Source organism: Carex rostrata, chromosome 27, assembly GCF_964058835.1.
Source record: "Carex rostrata chromosome 27, lpCarRost1.2, whole genome shotgun sequence".
NCBI classification, from domain to species: Eukaryota; Viridiplantae; Streptophyta; class Magnoliopsida; order Poales; family Cyperaceae; genus Carex; species Carex rostrata.
This window is the reverse complement of record NC_135944.1, coordinates 6,042,069-6,058,901: the sequence shown is the minus strand read 5'-3', so window position 1 is coordinate 6,058,901 and position 16,833 is coordinate 6,042,069. Positions and strand designations below refer to the sequence as shown.

The window sequence follows — 16,833 nt, the reverse complement described above, 5'->3', positions numbered from 1 at the left end:
AGGTGCATAGCTGCTCCAAATATCCTTGTATTGTCGTTTGATCAATCCTCCTATTACCATAACCTTGTAAACCGAGTTAGATGAATAAATTCCATCTCTACTCCAGTACCAAATTAGTCGATCCTCTTGATCTGTGAACTCCGGTATTTCATGGACCAGAAATGGAAATACTCTATACCACCATGTGATCATATCACAAATTATTATTCGAAGGGGTATGAAATTTTATTTTATATTTGTAAAACACAGTCTTAGTCTTCTCTGGTCAACAACCCAATTTTTTTTAGTCAGTGTAAGGAAAATGGGCATTACATTATTAGCCTCATTATTTGAATAACAGAAAAGTTGAAAAATAAATGAATTAAAAATTGCCGAATCTAACGGTGCCTATTTGCTCGTGTCCTACAGTTTATATGATTGGACGGTCAACAATTTGTCCGTTTCTTTTTTTCTTTTTTAATTAAGAAATCCATCTATTCCTACTTTACTTGCCACGTGTCAGAAGCTCCAGCCAACTAGGGGACCGCCCCACGTGATGTGTTATCTTTTGTCTTTATGTGGCATTTGGGAGGATATATCTTATCTTATCTTATCTTATCGTAGTAATAATATTTGAGTAAAACTAGGTGTTCTTAAGCTCAGTAATAATATTTGGAATAAATGTGGCACGGTAGATTCAGTAAAAATTACTCGATCTGGTAAATATTTCTAGCAATTAATTAATAGATGGAGTTGAAATTAAAAACAAAAAATAGAAACAACTTCTGCACTTGAGTTAGCAAATTGTATACGGTGTGCATAATCCAACAATTAAGGTGTCATTTGTGTATTATAAGCAAATACAAATAAGAGAAATATTGAAAATACATTTACAATTAGATACAAGAGGAACTTGGGGACGTGAGATTTTCCTCTAGAAAGGGAGTGATTACTTTATTAGTTTCTTTCATTAATTAGATACATTTTTTTGTTAACTTCTTTTATTAATTCGATACAAGAGTGTGAAAGGGTAACATATGTATTTAAAGAATTTTTTTGCAAGAGCTCTCAAAATTACAATAATTGCCCTGAATATAGCACTACCCTGAATTTTTTGCAGAGAGCTTATCAGTAATTTCATGTTAAAACTGGAAAAAAAAATCAGTGTTACATAGTTAATAACATATAACATTGTTATATGCAGTATAAATTTGACAACTGCAGAGCAACTTCTGTATCAAAATTCTTCATTTAATGAAACCACTGGAAAGCAACTTCTATAAACCAATTACTCAATTCAAAAGGCAAATTAAGCATGGCTTTGAAAAATTAGTATACAGGGATGTCAAGAGAGCAATGTTATCAGAACCATTCTAAGGACATAACTACATAACCATTCCAAGGACTTCCAAACAATAGAAAATCAAATATCTGAATTAATTAGTTGAGGCAACAAAACTAAGCTATTCAAATCATACATGAACAATATTACATCACAAAAGAAACCTGACTTACAAAGCCATAGTACTACTAATAAAAGTTAGGTTTTCAAGTAGCAACTCCATATTAAAAACTCAATTGTTCTTTGTTTTTTATAGTTCAGGATATCATATCAGAAAGTTCGACTCAAATATTGATCCCAGTATTTGTACTTGGACGAATGGATCTTCAGATTTTCAAATTCCTTTGTACCATCCATCAAAGTGTTTGCCAATTGTCGTACCATCTGATTATATTTATAGTACTTGACTTCAACTATCTTTAGTTTTTTGTATGGAGATGCTGCAATTGTTGATGAGAGGTTAGTCAACTCATTTGTACTAGCTCCTCTTCACCTTTAGACCACTGCGATCAATAGCAAATGAGATATTTACTAAACTATGCAAGTGAAAAGACTAAGATAAAAAACTTAGTACTGGGGCGGGGGGGGGGGATTACACATATTTTTTGTAGTATTGCAAGCTTCTCCAAATTTGGCGAACTTTTTAGGACACAAGTTACCATTTGGAAACAAGAAAACATACAAAAAGCAACAGTCACATTCTTGAGATTCGGAAATATTGGCAATTCGAGCGACAAATCAGATGTCAACAATTCCTAAATTTAGAAATATATAAACACAAGGTTAGAAGTCAAAATCAAGTCAACCTTGAATTTGATACCTTTCAAAGTGCAGTCAGCAAAACAAATTCATATATACACTTAACTTTATTTTTATTTAATTCTGCATTCAAAAATTCAGAAATTTGCTATTTTGCATATTACACTAATTCAAGACCTGTTTAAGGCATACGCTATATAATAACTAATTTTCTACATTCACTTTGCCATGCTAAGATTTAAAGAAAATAAAATTAACACTATTTGCAAATTGAGAATTTGAGGTGTATACCTTGTGTCTACAAAACTCGAAATGTAACTCTAGAAGTTCAACATGAGTAAGAAAACGAAGGCAAGTAGTCATCCCCTCGAAGCATTTGATCATTGAAGAATCACAACTCGTTAAACATGCAGAGGATAGAGATGGCATGTTTAGAGTTGTTTTACATGGTAATGATAGTTCGCCCTTGAAAGGAGATTAGGAGCACTAACAAACAGTTGGGCATCTTTTTGTATCTGACACTTCAAAATAGCTAGATACTTTAACCTTTCATCAGTAATTACGCAATCAGTGAATTCGCAAGTATCTGCCCGAAGAAATTCCAGTATTGGGCAGCCAGAACGCAGGTTTTTCACATAAGATTGACGAGCAATATTAGAAATGCTTAGTTTCCTAAGGTTAGGAAGATTTACAGCCTGGACTGATGAATATCTATTACGGTAATTGAGGTACAGTTCTTCTAATGATGTGCAGGTGTAGATGTACTGTGGCACGGAACCATAGAGCGAAAGATCAAGAACTCGAGTGTTATGGTTCACGGCATAACGGATCCAGTCTCTTTCATGCACTTCATACCTTGTGCAAAGTTTATGACAGGACAAGCGAAACACATCCAAATCCAAGGGCTTACGCCTTATCACCATTGCATTCACAAATTTGACAAACCACCCTAACCTATCATTGTCAAGTTTGAAGTTGAGGGACGGTATAGACATCCAGAGGTGCTCCCACCTCTTTGACAGCACACATGTCCGGACGGCCTCCTCAGTCATCAAAAATCCCAAGATACGGTGAAGTATCGAGTCGGGTAAAATACTTATGAAATCAATGTTTCTTTTACTTGGGGCATTAGTTGTTGCCATGGTTAGCACCTCTCAGTGGCATTCACTCGAGCAGCTGTTGTGTGCCTGCCTTTTTTTTAACAAAGAAAATCACAATTAGGGTAGCTTCAACTAGACAAATAAATAAACGATAGAAATTCTCAGTACTATTGCGAAAATTAAACACAAAAACATCAAGTAGTGTGTCTATGGATGAACAAAGTAGATAAAATAAACACTAGCAGCAATGTGAAGAAGATTAATTGGGACAAAGAAACAGACTCTTCATTTTTACTGAATTAAAAGGCAAATGTCTCTTCGTTTTTATTAACAATGAAGAAGATTAGATGTTATTCATATTCAGATAGCACGCCTTAGTAACAAAAATTAAGAATAAATATGATGGAAATGCCAGTAATGAAGGAGAAACACGCCTCTGTGTGTGTATGTATAGATATCAGTCTAGTTGTTTCATAAATAGAACAATTTACAAGTTTTGTTTCATAAATAGAACAATTTACAAGTTCAACACACAGTTTTGGTTAAATTTTGTGCCTCTACATAACATAAGTGAGCCTGTGTTGGCAGATTTGGAAGAGGCACACAGGCTGTCTCAGAGGCATTTATTCGAACACCTTTCACTTGCTAAAAAAAACAAAGGCACAATAGAAACTTCCTTAACTAAGTCAAAATACTACAAGAAGGTATTTACTGGAAAAAGAAGGGTAAAGATTTGAACAGAGTAGTTTTGTCTTCATGCAGCGCACGAACCGTTTGCCATACTGTTTTAATTCTATAGTTATTACGGTGCATCAAGCCAAAACTGCTCTGTAAAAATCTTTACCCAAAAAAAGAGAAATGCACAAATACTAAACCATGGAAATATCAGACACAGAAACAACTAAAATAAAAATAAATAAGAGAGATTTAATAGTCCCGCTACTTCAATTTTCGCTATTAGAAACGAAAGTATACAATCAACTAGTGCCAAGTGAACATAAACCCTAGGAATTGAATAAATACTAACCTGTACGAGACGGATTATTTCGATTAGGATATCCCCGCTTGAGAAATCATAAACCCTAGCAAGTGAAAGTGAAGTGCGATTCTTTTTGGGGTTTAAAAATTACAAGTGAAAGTGAAGTGAAGTGAAGTGCGACACATATACCTGGTTCGGTCGGTCAAGGCGAGAGTAAGCGATATTTGAAAAAGAGCCGAACCAAATAGGCCATCGGGTCGTGTTTTTCGATCAAACCGACAGGTCTGGTCCTGTTTTTCTGGTCGAACCGACCGGTCCAGTTCTGATAATACTGATATATTACGTATAAGCATGTTTGATAATTTGTCTTGAGCGAGATCAGAGAGGCATAATTTAAGTAGAGGCCCAAAATTTAAGTAGAGGCCTTCTTTTTTGGGCCAGAACCAGAACCAGGATGTGATATAAACCATACATAATTTTAGTTTGTCAAGTTTAAGCTAAGCGGTTCGACTGCGTCTCGACCGGAGAGCGTATCCTCTGCGGAGGTTTTACCTGCGGTGCTGTGCGGTGGTTTTGATCTGGTTCGTTCGTTTCGGATTGAACGGACTAGATCAAATCTTGTCTGAATTTAAAAAAAAACTCAAAATTTGGTGAACCCTTAATCCAGCCCGTCCAATCCGAAACGAACGGACCAGATCAAAATCACCGCAGCACCGCAGGTAAAACCTCTGCAGAGGATACGCTCTCATGTTCAATGTGATCGGAACACTATAGTTAGTGGAGTTGAATTGATTTTAATTCAATAGTATTTAATAGAAATGATTTTCAATTGAATTTTGTTAATCGAAATGAAAATAAAAAAGAATTGAATTCATTTCTTGTTTTTAATTGAAAAGTCTATATAATAGAAGGAAATAATTTCACTTAAATAAAAATGACATTTTTATCATTTTTAATTACACTTCTAATGCATCTCCAATAATAGAGGAGCAAACTAAAACAAACACAAACTACAATCTAAAAAAATGATAAAATATAAAAACCAGCTAGCCTATGCCTTCTGTGGTTACCGACCTCTTTCATAATATATTGTACCAGTATGAAAGGAGGCCTTGTCTTCTCTGTAAACACCGTTTCTTTCATTTCTTTAAATTTTTAAGCTTAATTAATATGATCACAAGACTCTTATTCTATCTATTAATACTGAAATAATTTTTTTAACAATTTTTTAACATAGATTAATTGTCCACTGAACTCTGACACAAAATGATATATGGTTCACCGACGAATTCATATCACTAAAGTAACTCAAATTTTCAGTTTAGATCTGGACCGTAAGATCTGTCTTGACTTGAATATTAAAGGATCCCCTACTTTCCATTTCGAATGGGGAGCGTGCCTCACTAAACCTACCTCTGGCCCAGAAACCCACAAACAAAGTGGAGCGGATGAGAGATCAGAAAATCCCTCATTGCGGTATTCAGTTCCAACCTGTGCGTGGATTTGTCAAATCCAACCAGTGGAATCAAATACCGTCAGTCACGGTAAATGGAGTTCTGATCGCACGGTCCAGATCTAAATTTAAAATTTAAGTTACTTGAGATAATCTGGACTCTTTGTCATCACAGGCGCTACCTCTTGGCCCAAAAAGGCCCAAGAAAGAAAGAAAAATCAGCTGCTAGTATCCAGTCAATTATGTCAATGTAAATACTAAATAAAGTATTACTACAATTAACTAAGATATTAATATAATTAAAATTAGACAGTTTGATCGGATGAAATTATTTTTGTTAAATCAAATTGTGGTTTGAAGACAATTCTATGGTTGCAGACGAATCGAGCTCGAGTGAGTTGATTTTAATATATTTGTTTATAAATAAAATTGTGTCAAGTTCAAAATTAATGAAGCTATCAACTTTAGACTAACTCAATCTTAGAATTAGCTCAATAATTAGCCGTTTGTATTTATTTTCTAGATAAATTATTTTTAGTTATCAATATATTATAACAAACAAAGTGAGGAGTTTGTATCCTCTGCGGTACTTGTAAGAGTGCCGGAACTGTGCCGTTCTGTAATAGAACTAGCTTCGCCGTGCCATTTTTCCCACTCTGATTATCTAGTGAAAAGCCGAACAACTTTAAATTCATCACGAATTATATAAATGATGTCTAATGTAATAAATTATCGGTGAGTATATCCATTTTTATCCCAAAAAAAACAAGGAAGATTTTGTTTGGTTCTAACTTATTACTTTAAGTCAAGAATTAAATTATTCTTTTGGTTAGAGTATGTTATATAATTATGCTTTCAATTGTTATATTATTTTTTAAAAACTTATTTAACTTTTAATTCAATATATAACATATATATTTTACAAGTTACATACAATTTGAGAAAAATACATTTTCAGAAATACAAAATAAATTTAAGAAAATATAAGAACTATATATAGAAGCTTGTTCAGGAGAGCTTCAGATATTGGTCCATTTGGAGAGAATGAAGGCTTGCAAGCTGGTCCACAATTTTATAGCCTGATCTCCAGTTAACTAATTATAAACTTTTCTTTATTTACAAACATGTACCACCAATACATACAATTTTTAGTTTGCCTATTTTATGTTAGTCTTTGAAAAAAATCGCAAGCAACCAACTGAGCCGGTGATTTTTCTCCGAAAGCGCAACCCGTCGGAAAAATCGAAAAGGTACAAATTGCAATAATAGATTTAAGTACAATAATTCACAAAACAGTATAATATATGAGGAATTGGGATGTAACGAATCCAATTTTGACTTTGGTACAAAAAAGTAGAGCTTTTCTAATTGTTATTGACTATTGATATTACAATTGTTAATTGATTTCTTCTTATATGGTTTTCAGGTGTCAAGTGAGAATTAAGTAGAATTGCCCAATTATGAACATGATGCATAATCATGATGGCCATGTCAGCATGGACCCAGAGTTCCAGGCGCTGCGAATCAATACGCAAGACAGAATGTCAGTCTGTATTATATAAATCTGTTTTCTTGAATGCAAAGTTGTGTGTGTTACCTTAATTATGAGTTATAAAATATTGCTTACCAGCATTATTCTTTCTCATGAGGTGATGTGGTGAACTAGTCTGTCTCATTATCATTAACATACAAGTGGATTTATGTTTAAACTATTGTTACCGAAGCTTCTTGTTCATTACTACCAACTTCTTCTTCTTCTTCTTCTTCTTCTTTTTAAAAAAAAAAATTACAGATGCAAATGGTTAGAGAGGAGACTAGCTAACCAATCAAGTGCACAGAAACAGAGATTGCCCCATATTGCGAAGTGGCTTGAAGAGTGTATATTCAAAGAGTCCCTTAACAAAGTAAATCAATCTCTTAATTTAATTCCCCCTACAAAGTGCTATTTTGTGAGCAGGAAGAGAATTGATAATAATGTTGTACATTTCTTAATTTGTGCTTTTTTTGTGAGCAGGATGACTATATAACCAAATTTCAGGGTGCGATTGAGATTCCGATAAAAAATATGCTCAATCAAATGAAGCAAAACTCCTTACGACAGCAGCAGTTGCAACAGAAGAACCATGAACAGACTATGGTGCATCATAACATGCAGTCAGTTCCTATGAATCAGATGCATTCTTTCCAAGGGTTTGGAGATGGCATGATGAATAATAAAAATGGATTAGAGTTGCTTGTTAATAACTTGCAGCAACTGATGATAGATGATTCGACAAGCAATCCAACAAACAAGTGACATAAAGCATGATACCTGATTCCGACTACCACTCTATTACTTATTGGGTTATGTTGAGATATATTTACATGATGATACTTTTGTATTAAAGATGCATGCAAACGGTATGACAATAATTATCCTTTACATAGACATGTGTTAAAGCTTGTATTTGAATTAAGATAATTGTACGTTTTAGAAAATAGATTGGTTCATATCAAATTTGCTGTCTATTGCTCCACTGCAATGGGCATAGCAAATAGATCCTTCAAAATTTGAAAAAAAAACTAATACTTTTCAGGGGAAATGGTAAAATCTGAAGACTCCAAGAATTTAAACAATTATATCTGTACAGCATTTAATGAATATTGAACTGAATTTATTATAATTGAGCTATTCCTATATCTCAAAAAGTAAAAAAAAAAATCAATTGATACCCAGAGCACACCACAGTAAAAATTATTCAGCAGTCATTGACTGCTGAGACGAACTTCTGACAAACCTATCTATCTTAGATAATTCAACTGGAATCAAATAAAATTGAGCATCAATCAGTGCAAAATAGATCGAGTAAAGTGGAAACCAGTGACACATCTAATCAGGCCTTTTAAAAAACCAGCCAAGTGGTTCACATGCTATTAGTTTTCATTTCTACCAGAGAAGAGAATTAGCACATGCCCGTTGTCCCTACCTCGTACGTATTTTTCACAGCATAAAACAACATCTACAAGCAAAGAAGCAAAATTATATTTAGTAACTTGACATTTTAGATCAACTGGTAAAATATACATCAGCTATATATTAAATAACAAAAAGTAATGAAATTGTAACAGTATGTTCTGGTTGGCATTTTATAGTGTACTGGTACATTATCACAAATGAGCAACCTATTTTTGATGTCTTTATGTACTGAAATATACGTTCATTTTTCTTCATTTGTTGTCCGCTTGACTTTATATTAAATTAGTTTGAAAATTTATAAATTTGACATGGTCACTAGTGAAGTAGATTTGTTTCAATGGTTTGGATCGATGCATCGCCTAAAACCAATTCGATGAGTTTTTGAGTTAAGCTCACAAAGAAACTTGGTGAACTTAAGAACACTCTAGTTTTGTACTCCTCATACTTCTATATGTATAGTGTGAACCAAATGCTCAAATTAACCAAAAAATATTGCTTAGATAAACCTATTGAAAAAATCATCATTTAATTGCTTCGATACACCTATATATCTCTCAGTTTTGTATTGAACGTTTATCAGTTGGTTAATTATAAAACGAGAATAATGCAAAAAAACTAAACCGCTATAACTGCTTCCAGAAATATTGTACGCATGTTATGAATCAGATAATTGTGATATGGTTCTATTTGAGATAGCTGGCCTGAAATAGTTCATACTTCTTTGCTTTCATAGTAGATGACACAGGGGGTCAAAAACAGACAAGAACATGCTACTCAAAAACCAAGTTCAGTTCAGTACCGTACTATGATGGAACTAAATCATTTGCATAGGTTCTTTTTGTATTTGTAAGTTAAATCAATAGGTACTTAAATTTGAATCTGTACCCGCTACACTCGTCTCTCCACATTAAATTAATATAAAACTAGATAAAAAATGAATCAGATATATGCTAATTAGTATAAAGCTAAGCTAGTTAGACCAGGTGAGGAATTAATTTACCTGAACAAAAAGAGTATTGGTAAGAATATGCTTCTTCTTGCTGTCACATCATCTCTGACCTGACCTTGTACTTATAATTGGTGGTGAAACTGAACGGTGTCTTCTTGTAAGTAGCATATAAAGAGTCGCTACAAGATTGTCAGCAAAATGACCCTTATACTTGTAAATATAATAGAAAGATTACAACTACTTCAACCAACATGTTTTCCTTTTAACAAGGTATACACTGGTTTCTGTTTAATAAGGTATACACTGGTTTCTGTTTAATAAGGTATACACTAGTTTCTGTCCGGGGCCCTAGGCCAGCTCATTTGGAATAATTTCAAGTATTCAAGTCCATTTGGACAGAATCCAAATTCCAAACACAAGTTAGATAGACTGTCATAAAAAAAAAGATTAAATAAAATAAAACAAATTTAAATTTGGAGGTTTTGCATTCTGCTTTGTGGTACTAAACTTGCGCATTACTGATCATGACTGTTACAATCTACATCCATTATTCAGGTGCTTGAATGTAATACTAAATGAAAAGGGAGGGTAGAAGTGTAAATTACGTCTTTGTTGGCTCTGTATAGTTGTTGCAATTATCATGCTTCAAATAATCTATCTGCTGCATTTAAAGTGGAAAGAAAAATCAAAATTCTTGGTTACTTTGTAAAAATTTTATGATGGAAAAAAAAAACCTACAATTCCAGCATACCCATATTGCAAATGTGTTTGCATCTTTCTGTTCTTAGCCTAGTGATCCAGGCATTCGATTGCTGCATGTTTGATACCTACACTTTAAAAGGAAAAGATCGTTGATTATCAAATAAACAATGCTTGCTTCACATAAAAATCATACTAAAAAGTAAAAACTTAAAACGGAAAAATTATAATTACCAGAATCAGAATATATCCTTGGTTTACGACCTTAGTTGTGATCAGAAACAACTAGTGTGCCTGATAGGAATGTTTTCTCTTTGATAGTCACCTTGGGAATGTGCTTGAATTTGATCCTTTCAGAACCAGTTTCTTCTTGCCTTACAATCTTTGACAGCAACCTCTCAGGACAATATATGATCTCTAGCTTTTGTGCCATTATTGTGGTCAAGTATTCTGGGAGGGTTTCCATTTCAAATTTCAATAATTCCATCGTCTGTACTTTAAGATTACCCACAGTTATTAGATTGTCAGCACTATGAATACGTAGGCACTCCAAGGAAGTAGCATGGTGGGAAAGACCCTCCGGAAGAGATCTCAAATGGGGACAAGTTTGAATAAATAAAAGTTTTAGGTTGGGCATGGCTGGTTGTCCCTTATTCCACTGCCACTCTTTCCAATTGTACATATCAAAAAGATATAGTTCCCTCAATTTGGGAAATGCAGGCTTGACAGAGCAACTAGTTGTTGTTGAATCTCTGCTTTGGATACCCCCCAACAGGAACTCTTCTCCTATATTCACAACTGAATAGGCACTAAAAACCCTGAGATACTCCAAATTAGGGAGTAGGCCTAATGATGCAACCTCCTCAAAGCAAGCACAATTTTGGATCCATAGATCTTTCAAGTTTGAAAGGTATGCCCTAGAACTCAGCCAATTAGGAAGATGAGTACCAAAGTAATTAAAAATTGTAACATATTCTACATAAAGTGGAGGACAAAGCTCATTTAAAACATTCTCGGCTTTCATCTTTTTCTCATTGGTTTGGGACAGCTGTTCTTCCGAACTTAAACAAGTGTAATCTAGGGTTAGGTGTCGCAACTGATACTTGCTCATAAGGTTTGCTTGTTTTGCTAGGTACATATCAGATACTTCCTCCAAACACTGTAATCTAAGAATAATTAGATTTGATAGAGTTTCTAACTCATCAAGGGTACTAAAGCCCTCCAAGTTGTTCTGATATGGCCTGAATTCATGTAGTTCAACGAGCTTGTCTAGTTTTTTCAAGCCTGCAGGTATTGTCTTGATGCTGGGACTCAAAATCAGAAATTTCAGTTCTTGTAGGTTGATGATATTTTGAGGGACATGTGATAAATTTGAGCAATTTGAAAAATTTTAATATATTAGATATTTGAGGTTTCCAATGGAATTCGGAAGTTCTGTTACCTTTGAAAATTTGACATCTACGTATCTCAGATGCACGAGATCACATAAAGAATTTGGTAGTATTGAGAAATTGGAATGGCTAAGATCTAAGATGCGGAGGTTTGACAAGGCTTTACACAAATCATCAAGTCCAATTTCAGGTTTACCATAATGCAATAATAATGTTCTCAACCCTTTTTCTTTTTGAATTACTCCAGTGTTCACCTCATTTCCTTCTATTGATAACCTCCGTATTTTCTGTGAACCCTCAGTTTTCGCATCACTTACCTCTTGTAATACACAATTCTCATTTTTTCCTAAATAACGGGCGAAAGACCACAAAAGGTCATGCATTTTAAAAAAAGTTTCACCATTTCGGTATGTGCCAGTCTCTTCCAAAAGATTTCGTAGCACTAACTCTGTATAGTACTTTGTCCCCAAATTCCAAAAATCACTCTTATTTGACAAAAAATCCTTCTGCTAGCCACATATAAATTATATTTGTTTTCTCATATTTAAAATCTTCAGAAAAGAGGGAGCAAAAGATGAAACATTGCTTCAAAGGTGACGAAAGGTCCTCGTAGCTCAAGTACAATGCTCGATGGACATCTTCTAGCAGTCCACCCTTGGACCAAACATCGTTTCTCAATATTGCTTGCCACTCGCCTCTTGTTTTGCACTTCATGCAAAGCACACCACCTATGCTTTTAATAGCAAGAGGCAAACCATCACATTTTTCAACTAGTTGCAACCCAATATCCTTAAATTCTTCAATCTCACTCTCCTCATTTTGAAACACCTGACAGATATAGGTCAAGTGTCTTAATTAGAAACTTTTGGCGTTTAAAGATTGTAGCAAAAATTAGAGGTCTCAGTATAAAATCCAAGTGGCACATTTAGAGATAACAAAAACTATTTTCAAAGAAAAGAAAAAAATAATTATGGAATCAGTTCGACCAACTTAATTTTGGATAACTTATTTTTGATAGCAGTAAAACTAACTAAAAGTGGATTTAACACGTGAAACAAAAAGGTCGGTATTTTGGCCTATTAAACAGCTTATGCTTTTTTATTTATTTATTGGAAACCAGTAGTAATGCATTTAATAAAATAGTTCATTACATTATGGATAGAAAAGAGAAATTAAAATTGCAGCTAAGATATTAAATCTAGTCCTAGACAAATTAAAACTGGAAAGTAAATGAACAGTACTGGTAAAAACTGAACTAATATAAGTAAACATCTTATGCTAGTAAAGACTAATACATCTGATCACCATCCCAGCACCTACTGCCAATTTAGTACGACTATATTCTCCAGACCACTGCAGTCAACAATTGCTGAAACTAGATTTTTTTGGTTTTAATTAAATTATTTAGGTAGGCCATCGCCTGCCATTTTTTTTTTTTTTAAAGATGAAGATCTGAGCCAATTACTGTAACTGGAATTTAGTTTTACTAGATTTGAAATAGAGTCAATCAGTTTAAAGAGAGCTGCTTGATCTAAAATAATGCAATTATTTTCAATTTCATATATTCTCTTTTGTAATGCAGGAATAACATAATTTGTTATATTTTCTTAAAATCCATGCAATTAATGTTGAGACCACCAATAAGGTGTAATCCTGCAACCGTATAACTATATATGATACTAATTTAAAAATAAAATTTCAAACTAACTATTTACCCAACAAGGAGAAGATAAATCTAATTTATTACATATATTTAAAATTTTATTGCGATTAAGATACAAAAAATTCGTTTAGTTTTCTTTAAACCTCGGGATATAATAAATTGAATTAATTTTCACTAAAAATGGACAAATAAAAAATTTGAATTAATGTTTAAAAATTATGAATTTGAAAAGCATCAAGGACTATTTTAGTAGAGCTTGCCAAACGAACAGGGGGGATCACAATGTAAAACGAAGTTCCAAAAAATATTTATTAATCAAACAATTATAGGTATTATAGATCTTTGGAATATATTATGCATAGTAGGAATAATCGGCCGATACCGATCCGAATCGGCCGATACCGATCCGAATCGGCCGATACCGATCCGAATCGGCCGATACCGATCCGAATCGGCCGATACGGATCGGTATCGGCCATTGCCGATCCGATTTTGGCCCGATTTCCTCGGTGTGCGATTTTCAGCCAAAAACTGGTTCAAATTGGCCGAATCAAGCGATTTTTCGTCGATTCTTCTACTGTGGAGCGATTATTGACGTTGATTCTCACGATTTGGAGCGAATTTTCATAAAAAAAAAACGAAGTGCTACGAGCCTACGACTTCAAATTGGATTTGGGGATGAAATATGCAATTTTGACTGGGTCAAAAGCTAATTGGAGAAGAAGGGTTATTTCACGATCCCATTGTCAGAATGAAAAGGCCCACTTGTCTGGTTTAACAAGGGAGAACTTGAGTGGGGCTATTCAGTCAGAGTGTTAAAGAGAAGTTGGGGTCCGCTGGCAGTGGCACTGATTGGGGTTCACTGTTCATCAGTTTTTTTTTTTTTTTTCTTTTTTCTTTTCAGTTTTAGTGTTGGGAGATGTAGGGATTATTTTCATCAATTGGATTTGGGCCATTAATGATACCTATTTATCTATTCAATAAAGAAATTCCTAAATCTGATTTTGTTTTTTTAGCTTAATGTCTATTACTATTTATGTATTCAATAATGATATCTATTTATTTATTATATTGTATTAATGGATTATTTGATTGTAATTATTTATCTAAACATAAATTATTGACAAATTAATTTTTTTTATCAATTTTTTCCTCATTTTTAGTGTAAAACAAGCTTCTGATCAAAAAGTCCGATTTTCCGATACCCCGATCCCGTATCGGTATCGGCCGGGACCGATCCCGATCCCGATACCGATTTTTCCTACTATGATATTATGCACTTTTAAATAGTATACATTGAAAAATATATTTATCCATGCAAAATGAAACACTAATATGTGCATTGGAACGTATAGATAGAACCCCGTTTATGGCATGTACCGTATTTTGTCCATCAATTAAAAAAAAAAATCTTATATAAAAAATAACGGAATCGATGACCAGTGTTTATATAAGATTAAATGAGATTAGATTTGTTAATTAATCCACTACCAAATTGTTTGTTTAAGGACCCAATACTGAAATCATGACAAAGGTAGACAATGCTAGGCTTTTAAAACAATACTTAAAATCATAACCTAGCCAAAGTAGCAAGGTTAATTATAAGGCTAGGCCATTCATTAGCATTACCTGTTTAACTAAGAGAGACCAGCCATCCTCATGAGATAGCTTCTCCACCTGATGCAATTTTGATGCCCTCATGCCATTCGCAACACTTCCATTCCGAGTAGTGACAAGTAAGCTACTCCCATGAGCTCCCACACTCATGGGAGCACGCAACCAGTCTTCCAAAACTGCTCGACTCTCTTCCCAAACATCATCAAGAACAAAAAGAAACTTTTTACCCTGAATTAGCCTCTGGAGTAAAGGCACCAGCTCTGATCTCTCCTGGGCAGCACCGTGATCACCTTGTGCCCCTCGGATTAGACACTTAAACACTTCCACTATTCTCACCTCCTTTGAGATGCATACCCAGATTTTTAACTGGAATCCCTCCTGAATTCTCGGATCATTGTAGATCCTTTTTGTGAGAGTGGTCTTCCCAATTCCTCCCATCCCCACAATAGCATAAACATGGACATTTTCGTTCACATCATTCTTTTCTTGGGTCAGCCAGTTCACTAGAAGCTCAGTATCTTCTTCAATCTTTTTTCCTGCAAAATCAGCCTGCACGACTGAGGGATCAGTCTTGCGCCAGGTGATCATGTTCACTCGACTACTTTCATCGAGAGTGCCGGGAAAGATTTGTGTTTCGGTCAAACCCAGATTAGCCTTACTCTTGGCAATCTCCTCTAGCCTCAAATTGATATTCTTGATTTTAGAACCAATCTCATGAGCAAATAAAGAGCTGCGGAAGCAAGACAGAAAATGACAGCCACACTGAGCATTCAAAGAGGAACGGGAACTGGAGGTAGCTTCAGGGTGCTCCTTTGCCTTGATTTGACAGAGATCAATGACTTCATCAGCATCGTACATGATATCTTTGAGCTGCATAAGCCACCGCTCGATGGCACTGCTCTTGCTCTGCCTCCCCTCTGCATCAGCAAGGACACATTGGATGTCACGAATGGTCTTGTCAAGCTTCTCAATCTGGCCAGGGATGCCCAACAACATGCCCACCTCCTCCTCCACCATTTGCACAAGAAGTTCGCTAAACTTTGACAAGAAGGCATCAAGTATCATCGCCATTTTTGTTTTGAATGAGAGCTACAGCTAGTGGTCAGAAGGGAAGCGAAAATGGAATGGGGATAGTTGGAGAGTCTGGCTCTGGAACTATTAAGAGTTGGTGGGACGGAGATGAGCTGGATAAAGAGTGTTGTAATAGCTTTTGGCACAAGCAAGCCATGTAAAGGCATTTCATTCATTGGTAGGAATTAAAAGTTGATTGATGTGTGGGTGGTGCATTATTCGGAGGTTTTATTCTTTTGTTCATGGACTGTACTATTTATAATTTTACTCAATTAATTGTTCGTGAAGTAAGCATCCAATTACAAACTTTTTCAAAAGACAATAATGAATATTTAAAGATGCTTATTCTGTTTTCAATTACCAACTTTTTCAAAAGATAATGATGAATACTCAAAGATGCTTATTCTGTTATTGAGGCTAATTAAGAATGACTTTTATCAAGAATACTCACAAGATAATGATGAATACTCAAAGATGCTTATTCTAGTTATTGAGGCTAATTAAGAATGACTTTTATCAAGAATACTCACAAGATAATGATGAATACTCAAAGATGCTTATTCTGTTATTGAGGCTAATTAAGAATGACTTTTATCAAGAATACTCACAAGATAATGATGAATACTCAAAGATGCTTATTCTAGTTATTGAGGCTAATTAAGAATGACTTTTATCAAGAATACTCACAAGATAATGATGAATACTCAAAGATGCTTATTCTGTTATTGAGGCTAATTAAGAATGACTTTTATCAAGAATACTCACAAGATAATGATGAATACTCAAAGATGCTTATTCTAGTTATTGAGGCTAATTAAGAATGACTTTTATCAAGAATACTCACAAGATAATGATGAATACTCAAAGATGCTTAT

At 34.3% G+C, this 16,833-nt stretch overlaps 3 protein-coding genes and 1 long non-coding RNA gene across 4 annotated transcripts in view; 1 reads left to right on the top strand and 3 right to left on the bottom strand.

The window, feature by feature from the left end:
* The window catches only part of LOC144544901 (uncharacterized), a 44,378-nt gene extending 36,235 nt beyond the window's left edge, over positions 1-8,143 (top strand). Inside the window, exons 1-3 of the mRNA XM_078293446.1 lie at positions 7,067-7,155; positions 7,405-7,516; positions 7,627-8,143. Of these exons, the coding sequence (XP_078149572.1) occupies positions 7,073-7,155; positions 7,405-7,516; positions 7,627-7,908 (477 nt within the window). The 5' untranslated portion in view covers positions 7,067-7,072 and the 3' untranslated portion in view covers positions 7,909-8,143. Of the gene's footprint in view, positions 7,156-7,404; positions 7,517-7,626 lie in introns of the transcript that reaches the window.
* Positions 1,435-2,514, bottom strand: LOC144544902 (uncharacterized). Its single transcript, XR_013508359.1, has 3 exons — positions 2,372-2,514; positions 1,918-2,076; positions 1,435-1,824 (listed from the first exon to the last, which is right to left on the bottom strand). It is a non-coding gene; the product is annotated as an uncharacterized LOC144544902 (long non-coding RNA).
* Positions 8,144-10,481: 2,338 nt separating the features above from the next.
* Positions 10,482-11,947, bottom strand: LOC144545019 (putative disease resistance protein At3g14460). The gene is made up of 2 exons (XM_078293573.1): positions 11,925-11,947; positions 10,482-11,520 (listed from the first exon to the last, which is right to left on the bottom strand). Exons 1-2 carry the CDS (start codon positions 11,945-11,947, stop codon positions 10,482-10,484), a joined length of 1,062 nt encoding a protein of 353 aa, XP_078149699.1.
* Positions 11,948-11,985: 38 nt separating this feature from the next.
* LOC144545331 (putative disease resistance protein RGA3) lies at positions 11,986-16,197 on the bottom strand. Its single transcript, XM_078293919.1, has 2 exons — positions 14,900-16,197; positions 11,986-12,435 (listed from the first exon to the last, which is right to left on the bottom strand). The coding sequence occupies exons 1-2, from the start codon at positions 15,956-15,958 to the stop codon at positions 12,094-12,096; spliced, it is 1,401 nt and encodes a 466-aa protein (XP_078150045.1). The 5' UTR covers positions 15,959-16,197; the 3' UTR covers positions 11,986-12,093.
* Between the last annotated feature and the right edge of the window lie 636 nt (positions 16,198-16,833).

Bases quoted from the DNA above. Each gene is read 5' to 3' on its own strand.
- LOC144545331 (XM_078293919.1), bottom strand. From the start codon at position 15,958: ATGGCGATGATACTTGATGCCTTCTTGTCAAAGTTTAGCGAACTTCTT. The intron at 12,436-14,899 runs GTAATGCTAATG...TATATCTGTCAG, and splicing joins GGTCTCTCTTAGTTAAACAG to GTGTTTCAAAATGAGGAGAG.
- LOC144545019 (XM_078293573.1), bottom strand. From the start codon at position 11,947: ATGAGAATTGTGTATTACAAGAG. The intron at 11,521-11,924 runs GTAAGTGATGCG...TTTGAGTCCCAG, and splicing joins AGAATTGTGTATTACAAGAG to CATCAAGACAATACCTGCAG.